This window comes from Haliotis rufescens, unplaced genomic scaffold (genome assembly GCF_023055435.1).
Source record: "Haliotis rufescens isolate VD_foot unplaced genomic scaffold, xgHalRufe1.0.p SCAF_15, whole genome shotgun sequence".
In the NCBI taxonomy this organism is placed as follows: Eukaryota; Metazoa; Mollusca; class Gastropoda; order Lepetellida; family Haliotidae; genus Haliotis; species Haliotis rufescens.
This window is the reverse complement of record NW_025963835.1, coordinates 7,356,157-7,369,585: the sequence shown is the minus strand read 5'-3', so window position 1 is coordinate 7,369,585 and position 13,429 is coordinate 7,356,157. Positions and strand designations below refer to the sequence as shown.

At 39.7% G+C, this 13,429-nt stretch overlaps 1 protein-coding gene across 2 annotated transcripts in view; it reads left to right on the top strand.

Annotated features, from left to right (window-relative positions):
• LOC125380040 overlaps positions 1-13,429 on the top strand; it is a 99,162-nt gene that overhangs the window by 73,210 nt on the left and 12,523 nt on the right. The window contains exons 4-7 of one of the 2 annotated variants that reach the window (XM_048396098.1): positions 5,343-5,661; positions 7,751-7,985; positions 8,785-8,965; positions 11,966-12,019. In XM_048396098.1, the coding sequence (XP_048252055.1) occupies positions 5,343-5,661; positions 7,751-7,985; positions 8,785-8,965; positions 11,966-12,019 (789 nt within the window). Of the gene's footprint in view, positions 1-5,342; positions 5,662-7,750; positions 7,986-8,736; positions 8,966-11,965; positions 12,020-13,429 lie in introns of both variants that reach the window. The other variant, XM_048396097.1, reaches the window with a different exon arrangement.

Genomic DNA, 13,429 nt, shown 5'->3' with positions numbered 1-13,429 from the left:
TAAGATGATAGTAACTCCCATGCTTGAACATAGGCTTACAATAGTCCTTGCGCTAAGATTGCTTTGTGCAAGTGTGCCCTGGTGAATGTAATGCCCCCATTAGTGCTGATTCTATCACACACAGTGTATGGAAACAGGGTAAATCGTTATGAGATTTGCTCATTTGTGAAGCATCCCTGTCTATGTGTAATAGTTTTCTGAACAGTCTATGGGTCTTATGGGTAATTGAATAGAAAGTACATGCATTTCTATTTTCTAAACAATTGTTTATAAGGTCTTTGAAAGGCATTTAGAAGTGATACACATAAGGAAGAGAATATATGCATGACAACTTCTTTATTATTAGGAACACAACGCTTCGGAGTATATGCTTACTCCTTCATCAGGTGAATGAATGCCATGAGGCAGAGAATATATATATGTACATGTAAGGATATAAGATAACAAAAGGTGGAAAATAACGAAGGGTAGAAACTGACAAGGGAAGCCAATCATCTAATAAAGAAGTTGACATATATATTCTCTTCCTTAATTGTTTATAACATGTCATTTTTGGTCTATTTTATTTTTAAATTCCTGATAAGTTGTTAGTTTTTCTGTTTTAGTTTTATTTAAACCCTGAAATGCATGACGTGTTAGAAAGTGTACCGCAATAGTGATGGTGCCTATGTGCTGGTTCATTCCAGTTGGCTCAGTGCCCATGTGGCCTGGATAGGCTAGCTACTCCACTCATTTAGTGTGGAAGGACTGTGTTTATCAAACTCAGTATGTAAGGGAGGTAACCTGTCTAAACATGGTGTAAGACGGAATGAATTGAAAACCATTTTGTCCATATTGTTTTAAACAATACTTTGTTGATTAAACATTTTGGGAACATTATTTTATTGTAAGTTTAATTTGTTTGCAATTGTAATAAAGACATGATAATTTGTTGCCACCATGTTGATGCCGCGATTCAAAGTTTTCTTGTCATGACATTGGAAGCAAAAGCAGGTCTGCCTGTTTCACAGTGGAATAACCTTCCCTAATCAAATAAGTTGATGTGGATGAGCAGATTGAAGTGCACAGGGCATATAGTGATGCTTTGATATGAATATGCTCATCCCACTTGTATTGATCCAACTTGTCAGTGTCTGTTTATTGAGCCCTACTTCTCGTGAGAGATGGTCATCAGACCATGAATGTTTCTGAGTCACTAGTTTCTGATAGTGACACTGAAACAGTGCTGTACCATCAGGGGTTGAAACAGAAGTTTTAGATTCATGTGAGCCCATGCTTTGTCAATGGTCATCTGTCCTATGACAATATTTTAGTCTCTGCCACCACATGGTCTGAAGCAGGTTCTGGATGAAAGCAGTGGGGTCGCACAATAACACAGAAATTGGGTCGGGGATTAAATGTAGCCTCTATGGTGACCATATTGAAAATGTTACTTTCTACAATAACATATCATGTGTGCATGGTTTCCCTTCGGACATTACACGAGTGTAAGAAAAACCTGGACGGCTGTATCTTCGGTTAATCTGAATTTAAGAATAATACAGTATTTGCTTGGTGGTATTTGTATTGTAGAAGTAGTGACCAATAGTTGTGGTCAAACACAAAGACCACTATAATGTCACAAGTGCCACAACCCTATTTTGCTTGGTTTGTTATAGGACATATGTCATTTTGAGTTGAATGTCGTCATCACCATGCCAGACTTGAGGTCACCATCTGCACAGCTGTTGTGGTGCATGGGCTTCGATGTTCAGGAAGCTGTAGTTCAAAACGAAGCTAATCACACTGCACATATTCAGTAGCTGCACACTTAGAAACACAAGTGCATCAGCACTAGCTCTGTGTTAACACTAGAGAGGAGCCAGAGAGGCAGGATGTCGTCAGTATAAGGTCACATACACCAGAGACATCAATATGTCCATCACAGCAGAAGATATGTTGACCTAGTATCAATTATTGTTGAGTTATACAATGCTGACATTTTCACTTATAGCATTTAGTGTTTTATATTACCATCTGTAATGCTGCAGTGTGGAAAAGTGGTGTGATCAGGCAGTCAAGCTGATTGTGTTGGCTTGGAGAACAGCTGCAGTGATTCAGCTCAGAACAGCTTGCAACTTTCGTTAGATGTTGTCATTGTCTGAGACAAACAAAGATCAGTTGAATTCAAGTCAGTCTGTTTAAGTATCTCTGTGTTGATGCTGGGGCTGTACACTAAGACGTAAGAATGCTGTGAAAGTAACATCTCTATGTTGTATGACTTTACATTGCAATATTGCCTGGGCTGATGTAGCTCAATAGAAACATACCTAGGTTTGATTATCTTCATGAGTGTTGATCAGTCACTGACTCACTGTCTGTACTGAAGCTGGTTAAGTATGGCCAAAGCATATATTTATGTTCCACTCTCATCTCCTTCTCAGCTCCAGATGCCTACACATACTCATCCCATTTCCTGCTTTTTTTCTGAAATTAAGAGACTGGATGGTTCCTTTAGAAGTTTTGTTTTGTTGTGTCCCTTTATTTCAGGGACTATTTGTTGTCTAAGTGTCTGCCTGGTGATCTAGGTTCACATAATCTCTGCTTGGTATTATAAGAACCAGTACATTTATACAGTAGGTTACAGTAGTGTGAAGGTACATAATCTCTGCTTGGTAATATAAGAACCAGTACATTTATACAGCAGGATACAGTAGTGTGAAGGTACATAATCTCTGCTTGGTAATATAAGAACCAGTACATTTATACAGCAGGTTACAGTAGTGTGAAGGTACATAATCTCTGCTTGGTAATATAAGAACCAGTACATTTATACAGCAGGTTACAGTAGTGTGAAGGTACATAATCTCTGCTTGGTAATATAAGAACCAGTACAGGTTATACAGAAGGTTACAGTAGTGTGAAGGTACATAATCTCTGCTTGGTAATATAAGAACCAGTACATTTATACAGAAGGTTACAGTAGTGTGAAGGTACATAATCTCTGCTTGGTAATATAAGAATACATTTATACAGAAGGTTACAGTAGTGTGAAGGTACATAATCTCTGCTTGGTAATATAAGAACCAGTACATTTATACAGCAGGTTACAGTAGTGTGAAGGTACATAATCTCTGCTTGGTAATATAAGAACCAGTACATTTATACAGCAGGTTACAGTAGTGTGAAGGTACATAATCTCTGCTTGGTAATATAAGAACCAGTACATTTATACAGCAGGTTACAGTAGTGTGAAGGTACATAATCTCTGCTTGGTAATATAAGAACCAGTACATTTATACAGTAGGTTACAGTAGTGTGAAGGTACATAATCTCTGCTTGGTAATATAAGAACCAGTACATTTATACAGAAGGTTACAGTAGTGTGAAGGTACATAATCTCTACTTGGTAATATAAGAACCAGTACATTTATACAGTAGGTTACAGTAGTGTGAAGGTACATAATCTCTGCTTGGTAATATAAGAACCAGTACATTTATACAGCAGGTTACAGTAGTGTGAAGGTACATAATCTCTGCTTGGTAATATAAGAACCAGTACATTTATACAGCAGGTTACAGTAGTGTGAAGGTACATAATCTCTGCTTGGTAATATAAGAACCAGTACATTTATACAGCAGGTTACAGTAGTGTGAAGGTACATAATCTCTGCTTGGTAATATAAGAACCAGTACATTTATACAGAAGGTTACAGTAGTGTGAAGGTACATAATCTCTGCTTGGTAATATAAGAACCAGTACATTTATACAGCAGGTTACAGTAGTGTGAAGGTACATAATCTCTGCTTGGTAATATAAGCACCAGTACATTTATACAGAAGGTTACAGTAGTGTGAAGGTACATAATCTCTGCTTGGTAATATCAGAATGTTGTGACGATATGTATGGTGCAGTTATTCACTGTGCACTTCCTGCTAGTTCTTGTCAGCTTATAATGCAGCTTTCAAAGTCATGTGTTGGAAAAGTGCTGAACTTGTGGATTTCAAAGATATGATTGTAAAAACTTCCCGAGATTGTAAATAAGAACTGACTTGACCGACAATTGACAGTGTGGTTTTGCTGAAATGTAAAAAAAGAAAATGTTCATAGTGCACTTTTTCTCTCAGGGAAAGAAAGCAGAATGAGGATATTACTAATAATTTCAATCTGGGTAGGGATTATAGTTTCAAGAACAAGAACTACCTAAAGGAAACTGCCTCAACTAGGGTACAAACAAAGAGTCGTAAAGACAATAGTTGTGGTTTGGGATTTGCAGTAGTAGAAAGACTGGAGATATTGGACTGTGGATATCAGTGGAAAACTGTCATGTTTGTGATTGGCACTGTGTTTACCCCTGGAGGAGAGATGATGTGTGTGTTTTGACGATATGGGGAGCATAGTGACAGTAGAGGGTAATATCCAGATTCCAGGACGTAGTCAGGACAATTACGATGAAAGGAAATCTGACCAAATGTACAAATTTGTCAACAATACCATGCTAGTTTCATTTCATGTGTTGGGGAAAAAGACACTGCCTTGGTGGTCACAGCTCTCCACATAATTTAAATCAATCCAGCCTTAAAGCTTGGTGTCCCAAGGGGAGGATGTCCTCAACACTCATCTTGCTAGCTGAAGCACCACTGATGTTTCCGGCCAGGAGACCTAACAATGCTGGGTTCAAAATTCCTTGTACTTTAGTGCCATGGCATGATTAAAATTGTAAAGGCAGGGTTAAAATAGGTTCCTTGTGCAGGGCACTTTTTGAAATCATTATTTATGTGTAGTGGAATCATCTGTCTCATTGAAATGGAAGGGGCAAACTTTCCAAATCACAACTGCTGAGTATCATGCTTTGGTGAAATGACACGAGGATGATGGATCAAACTCGTTCTTCATTTTGTATGTATCATGCGATTCTGAATTACATGGACTAGTATCTTTGTTGTTATTTGATCATTTTTGGACCATAACTTCACACTGAATAGATATTTAATAAATCCTCGTAGCTTGTTAGTTGTTTCCTCAATAGATAAGGTGAGACCTTTCTTAAAATTGGTTCATCGATTCAACTGTCTCTATGAAAAAATGAAAAGCATCATGTTGGTTTTTTTATATTTCGCCTGCAACTTGACATGTTATTTTTTTCACGTTGACAGACCTATCAGGATTTTCCACACAGATTATCTGCAAACAAAGAAATATAAGAGTCTGAGTTTACATGAAGTGAAAATAAGTATCCATTGTTTCTGAACTTCTTTAGTAACAGTTAAGTAGAAACTCTTTGAATTGCAGCTGTTTTGAGTTTAAAGTGACCATGTTGACCTGGATGACTTGTGATGAGCAACATGCTTCTCTGTGACAGGGAGTACTACTGGGCCAACTACGCCACAGGGCTGGGGGCGTCTCTCCATGAACTTGGACACACCTTTGACCTTGCACACACACCTTCAGGGATCATGGCTCGAGGTTTTGATGACCTCCATAAAGTCTTTACCATCCAGCGTCTGCGGAGCAATGGGCGCAGCAGCTGCTGCTCCGGACGACAACGCTACAACAGCAACAGCAGCAGCATATCACGGACCCCCTCCAGCAGCAGTATAGAGGGCTCCCCACTCTCCATGTCGCTCGATGCAAATCAACGAAGATATAAAGATGTCTGCTATGGCAGTCCTTACAAGCGGGTAGGTTTAACAATGGCCCTTAAAATGGGGTAGACTTAATAGTTCAATTTCTAAGATAGGTATATTTTTAAGATCAAAATCTGTTTAAATAATAGAGGGTGACTGATTTAAGCAGTGTGGCTACAATGCAGAGACATCATAGTCTAAAGAATGTAGGGCTGCTTTTATTCATTTCAGAAATATACAACATGTCTGAACATGGAAATTAATTCACTTTTTTTGATATCGTGACTTTCAGTCTATAATTTGTGGTTTGTGATGATACATGTGATGGATGGACTGGTAGATGTCTCCCAGGGGCAAATGTTACTAGCAGATAAGTAGATGGTGGCCCAGTGCCAGCAGAGATGCCAACCCTTCTTGAAATTTCTGGAGTGGGGTAAAAAAAGTGTAATGTCATGTGAAAAAGAGTTATGGTTATCACCTTGGGAATCTTCGAAGTGGGTTTTCACTTCAACATTTTCGTCATGTCTAGAAGTAAGTGAAACATGGTAAAAGCTCCACACATTCATAAAATTTTCATGTGACACTGTAGTGTTTCAAGTTCTGAAGTAATGTCAGTACACATGTTATTAATTCCCTATCTCCACCTGCAAAGATTGATAATGACCCCTCTGAAATGACATAACAACCATTAAGAGACCTTGTATCGCTGAGTAATGGATATTTTAACACCATGTGAATTGAAACTGGCTGTCATTGGTCATTAAAGTCTAGCTGTAGAAGGCTTCATGTGAATATTCCGTGATATTTTATGCATTAAAATAATTCGTCAAAAAGTATAATAAACTCAATTTGGGGGAGAACAAGTGTAATAATGATATGTTAGGTTCAAAATCATGACTATTATGCCAACTTGCTGTGTTTGGTTTGTCCTTTACCAAACAGGACCAACAGGCCATGTGTTTGGTTTGTCCTTCACTAAATAGGACCAACATGTCGTGTGTTTGGTTGTCCTTCACTAAATAGGACCAACATGTCGTGTGTTTGGTTTGTCCTTTACCAAACAGGACCAACAGGTTGTGGATTTGGTTTGTCCTTCACTAAATAGGACCAACATGTCGTGTGTTTGATTTGTCCTTTACCAAACAGGACCAACAGGTCGTGGGTTTGGTTTGTCCTTCACTAAACAAGACCAACATGCTGTGTGTTTGGTTTGTCCTTCACTAAACAGGACCAACAGGTCGTGTGTTTGGTTTGTCCTTAACCAAACAGGACCAACATGTTGTGTGTTTGGTTTGTCCTTCACTGAACAGACCCAGCAGGTCATGTGTGTTTGGTTTGTCCTTTACCAAACAGGACCAACAGGTCGTGGGTTTGGTTTATCCTTTACCAAACAGGACCAACAGGCCATGTGTTTGGTTTGTCCTTCACTAAACAGGACCAACAGGTCGTGTGTTTGGTTTGTCCTTTACATAACAGGACCAACAGGTCGTGGATTTGGTTTCTCCTTTACCAAACAGGACCAACAGGTCGTGGATTTGGTTTGTCCTTTACCAAACAGGACCAACAGGTCGTGTGTTTGTTTCGTCCTTCACTAAACAGGACCAACATGGCGTGTGTTTGGTTTGTCATTTACCAAACAGGACCAACATGGCGTGTGTTTGGTTTGTCCTTCACTAAACAGGACCAACAGGTCGTGTGTTTGGTTTGTCCTTTACCAAAAAGGACCAACAGGTCGTGGATTTGGTTTGTCCTTTACCAAACAGGACCAACAGGCCATGTGTTTGGTTTGTCCTTCACTAAATAGGACCAACAGGTCGTGGGTTTGGTTTGTCTTTCACTAAACAGGACCAGCAGGTCGTGTGTTTGGTTTGTCCTTCACTGAACAGGACCAACAGGTCATGTGTTTGATTTGTCCTTCACTTAACAGGACCAACAGGTCATATGTGTTTGGTTTCTCCACTTCCAAACAGGCCCGCCTGGTCAAGAATCCCTCATTCACCCTGATTTTTTATTCTTCCCCTTTTGGAACTATACCTGTGGGTTACACCAAAGTAATCCTATCCTCCCACAGCTGCCATGTTGCTACTGATATACTGGTCCTGATGACGTTAGATCTACCACTAACCTGCTTGTTTTGTTTCAGATTTCTCGGTCCAGCAGCAGCAATAGTATATACATCGCCCCACCCCCACTGGTTGTCAAGGTGGAGACAGGGTTCAAACCTGTCAAGTCCCCGTCAATGCTCACTTTCTCTGTGAAGAACTATGATGGCTCTGAGACACACAAAACTATAGCTCAGGACCCAGCTGGAGAGACAGTGACGGAGCTGAATGTGGCCACGGATGGAAAACTCTTCAGTGGAAGGGCCACTCGCAGAGGTTTGTCCACACCGAGGAACTGTGACATATACTCAGTACATAGTGTCATGGATCAGATAGGAGTTACAAGTGAACAAACTCATTGATAACTGATGTTGAGTATGCCTCTTGATTTGACTTCATCAAGAAAAGTCAAAATGTATACATGTATCAGAGGTTGAGATTGATTAACTATAATATGCTCATGACTACATGGGGAATGATTGACTATATGTTCGTGAGTACATGGGGAATGATTGACTATATGCTCGTGAGTACATGGGGAATGATTGTCTATATGCTCGTGAGTACATGGGGAATGATTGTCTATATGCTCATGAGTACATGGGGAATGATTGTCTATATGCTCATGAGTACATGGGGAATGATTGTCTATATGCTCGTGAGTACATGGGGAATGATTGTCTATATGCTCGTGAGTACATGGGAAATAATTGACTATATGCTCGTGAGTACATGGGAAATGATTGACTTTATGCTCATGAGTAAATGGGGAATGATTGACTAAATGGTCATGAGTACATGGGGATTGATTGACTGTATGCTTATGAGGGACCAATATCACTTAGTTGTTTTGCCTGGTCAGTGATCTGGGCCCCTTGTTGATCTGACACTCTCTATAATGAGGACTATCAGTTCAACTGTCCATTCACTCACAGTTCCATGTTGACAGATAAAGGTCTCTACCACAGTGCTATGTAGCAGTGTTGTAGGGGTAGGAGGGGTAAATTAGGGTGTATATTTGTTGCAGATAAAATGTCATTAGGATTTGGAATAAAATGCTGCTACTCGTCTTCAGAACGTCGCCCGAGTTCATGTTCCAGTGCAGGATCATCGGCCAGCCTGTCCCCCACATCTTCCACACCCTCCACGCTCCCCAACTCCCCCGAGGAGCCCGACCTACGACTACCTGATGTTCAGTTTGCTGATGATGGCGCTCACTGGTACAGATCTTCTGCAGTTGTACTCAGGTTTCACAGGTACCCACATATCCATCATCCATTGTTGTACTCAGGTTTCACAGGTACCCACATATCCATCATCCATTGTTGTACTCAGATTTCACAGGTACCCACATATCCATCATCCATTGTTGTACTCAGGTTTCACAGGTACCCACACACATATCCATCATCCATTGTTGTACTCAGGTTTCACAGGTACCCACACACATATCCATCATCCATTGTTGTACTCAGGTTTCACAGGTACCCACATATCCATCATCCATTGTTGTACTCAGGTTTCGAGATTTGAACATGCCCTTGCAACTTGATGATGTCATATATTGGACTGCGTTATTTTTGAGAGGGAGTTGTCTGGTAAGTTGTTCCCCATAGATGTAGCTGGGCTACTCAGAATGCAGTGGCCGAATGATCGCATCCAAAAGTGGGAGAGGATTGACAATCGGTATTGGGAGAAAAGGTACAGGTAATCGACGTAAGGATTGTGAAAATATGCAGGAAATACCCACCTGTGCATAAGATGGATTAGTCAGACATTGCCGAGGTCACATTCTATTGAGGGAGTCATCATTCTGTAAATACAGGTATATATTTTTAAACCTTGTACATTTTATCATCATGCTTAAAGCGGTTGTACACATGTTGACATCGCTAATGCACCCGTCATGGTTTCTTCTCCCTGCAGTGTTTTATTGTACGAAAAACAATGACCACGAGTCGTTATTTTCTTAGATAATGGTTGTCACCTGGATGATTGTATAACTCTCTGGTTGGAGGGAGGCCAGTTTCTGCTATTTGGCATGGTATTGTTTGGAGTAGCCTTATATATAATGAAGCCATACAGCTAAAGTATCACTGGCTAGGGCATAAAACTTAATCAAGTCACTCACCTGTGGGTTTACAACATTCACCTGTGTTCTATCTTCGTGTTCCTTATCTGTTGGATGAATGCCTGATGATACCTGGCACTGGCACTAAACACCGCCTGGTCCCACCTTCTGTGTTCAACACCGACAAGTGATAATCCTGTGACAGGCCCTGGCTTTACACTACAAAAAACTGCTTCTACTTAGTACGCTGATTTACTCCCAGGGATTGTAATGAATCAATTATTCAACATATAATTTTCCCTAAAGTGTGTCGTTTTTTGCAAGAGAATTAAAAGTACAGGGATAGCAAGCTACCTGTTCACGATACAAGTGACACAAAGTCCAGGAGGCCATTGTTTGACTTGCACCTTTCTTGTTTCATTAGCTGTAAAGTGTTGTGGACTTTGAAGAATGTCAAATTACATTATCTATGCATGTGCTTGGTATGTGTGCAATACACCAGAACCAAAGGGTTTGAGTTCAGCAATGTTAGATTACCTCTGATGATTGTTCTCCTGTCTCACGCCACCCGGCAGGTAGGACAGGACACGACAGCAATGCATGAGAGAGGATTTGGATATTCAGTATATTAGATCTTATTTCTATTCTAATGTGAACGCTGGACCCATTTCCCATTCATGAACATTTCGTGATTACACTTGAGTCTGGCTCAAAGCAAGCTATGACAGCCAATAGGTTCAGGGAGTATTTAAGAAATAAACAAATGGTGGTCATTGGGTTGTTGTTTATCGTACAATAAAACACTGCACAATAAAACACTGCAGGGGGAATAAGCCGTGAGGGGAGCCCCCCATTGTTTATTCTCCCTGCAGTAGTTAATTGTATAATAAACAACAATCACAGGTCATTTATTTCTTATATAAGATGTCAACATTTTGTACAAAAAAATGTACATGCTTTAAAACCTTTTTCCCGTATTTAAATAATGATGACTCCCTGAATGCAATCCGACCTCTGCAATGTGGGACAAGTCCATTTTATGAACAGGGGGTTTATGTTTGGTGTTTCCTGGATATTCTTACAATTTTCACATTGTTTATCTATATCGTTTCTCCCAATACCGATTTTCATATCTCTCTCACTTTGAATGCGATCATTTGGCCATTGTTCACTTGGGGAACAACTCTTTAGACACTTCCCTATCAAAACGTATGTCCAATTTACGACATCATTAAGTGCATGTTCAAATCTCCAGGAATCACATCATGATAGAACAATGTTTTATGGTGAAATAAACCAGGCTTCGCTCTTCATTGTTCTTTGCTATTTATCGCTCAGCTATCTTAGATGTCATAATAAAACATGGAATACAGTGGATAATTGAGGAGGAGGATCCAATGTATCCTAATGTACACTTGACAGCATCAGTACTTTTTGTGGAATATACCAGCAAACTCTAGTTAGAGCTATGAGTAAAGCTTCAGTAAGTGTCTACTAATAGTGCAGGAAATGGATTTGGGGGACTGAGTGAAGTAAAGATGCAGAGGAAGACCTGAAAGCCTCGCACTTTGTACAGTTCTATTGACTAATGAGTTATTTGCACTTGCACTTCAGGCTTCAATAAGCTCTTCCTTGATAGGTGAGCTGCAGAACCTTTTAATATATCATCATTGCCTGTGATGATCCATTCCTGATTTGCTTCACGTCAGCTAGTGTAGGAGTTAGACAACATGTAGGTGATGGTGGCAGTACATCCAGCTGAAGGCCTCCAGCTGGCTCTTACTTCAACCCACACACAAATTATCCATGCCAGTTATTCACTATCTCCTCAATGTAGTCTCTTCAGCTTCTCTTAAATATCAACCAAGCAGGGCTTTACCAATAGCAAAACCCTCACAATCACCCTAATCAGATTAATTGATTTCATGTAATGACAGCACTTGACTTTTCAATATCCAAGAGAGATTTGATTTTGCGTAAATTTGGTGTGTGTTCAGTGTAATGGCACTTAAGGGACATATGGCTGCGAGAATGTGTCTGTGGGGGGTACACAAATTGTGATGCCTCCTAGCTGCTGTAGACAAACACTGAGCTACTTCTACAGGAAAACTTCTATGCTTCCATTATGTACATACAGACGTACATTCAGAATCAATGCTCATTATTAATCATGTTTTCATTTTAGATGGTTTAACAAAGCTAGCACAGACGATCCAAGAAAAAATCCAGTTCTTTCCAAGTAAGGCTTGACTGTGGGTTCATAATATTCTGTGGAAGGTGAATATGTGGTGATAGAGCCAATTGTTGATGGGAGAGTCCCAGTGGCTGCAGAGTATGGTTGTCTCTAGAAAGGTCATGCTCCTCTACCGGACTCTGTTGTGTAGGGGTGTCAGGCTCACCAAACAAATATAGTGTATAGATCAGTACTGAGCCAAGTGTACGCTTTGGTTTGCTACACCATACTGAAAATGGCATAATTGACTTTGAGCGTGTTATGGTAAGGCATTTATGATATGTGTATCCATTCTCTTGCAACTAAAGTTCGTTTCAAGGCATCAATAGCGGTAATCTGACCGTGGTTGGTGTAAATAATGGTGAGTTGTGCATACGATTTTGCCGCAGTTATTGTAAACATTATTATAATTATTGAATGAAATTTTGAATATAATTAATAAAATATATTGCAAACATTAGTCCAGATAAACAATGAACAATTTTTTTATTACCAGATATTATGATAATAGGATTAAATTTCGTACTTCAGTTCGTATTTATTGACTGGTATTTCCTTTGTTACGTTATCGCGGTGATCAGCTGATAATGTTTTCTGAGATGGGAGAAATTGCCGTGTCAATGGAAAACTTGAGTTTATTAAAAAGTGTTGGTAAATATGGGGAGCCATGCTTTACCGCGCGCTATAACCGAGTGCAATTGAAGCGTGCAATAACGAGGGAACACTGGAGGTAACAACTTTTAATGCGTGTGAAAAGTTGTACTAAAATACGCTATTTGAAGGGGGCGTGGCCTAAATGCAAATGTCCGATTAGGATTATAAATTTTCCGGACCCCTGGTGTTATGTCAGACAAAGGTAGCCTCACACTCCAGCAGTAGGTTCGACACTTTATTGTTCTTCCTGAAGGTAGAGACTGGGTATACTGCAACAAGAGTGTATGTAACTATAACTGTTGGTAGTATGTAGCCACACAGGAAGGTGTCTTTATCTGGCTTGTGTGCTGCATTAGTGTGTAGTTCTGAGATGGATCATCTCTGAGGTCGACAGTAAAATATGAAGTGTGAAATATGTCTGCATAGTTTACAAATATTGATACTTGCTTTTTGCCATTTTGGTGTGAAAGAAGTCAATTATTGAGGACATTTTACAAATCATGAAACAACACACAAACAGTATGAAACTTGTGCTAGTGGGTTTCAAGGACCTACATCACTTTTGCTTCACCCCAAATTACACTGACATGATGTCATTGAAAAACTCAACCACTTTGTAGAATTTGATGAGCAAAATAATTGTACTACTCTATCATTCAAAAATATGATTGCCTAAATCTGGTGCTTGTTTAGGTCCCATTAAATGTGTGTAAATCTTTACTGGGTGTGTGCGTTGTTAAATTGTATAAATGTGTACTCTTC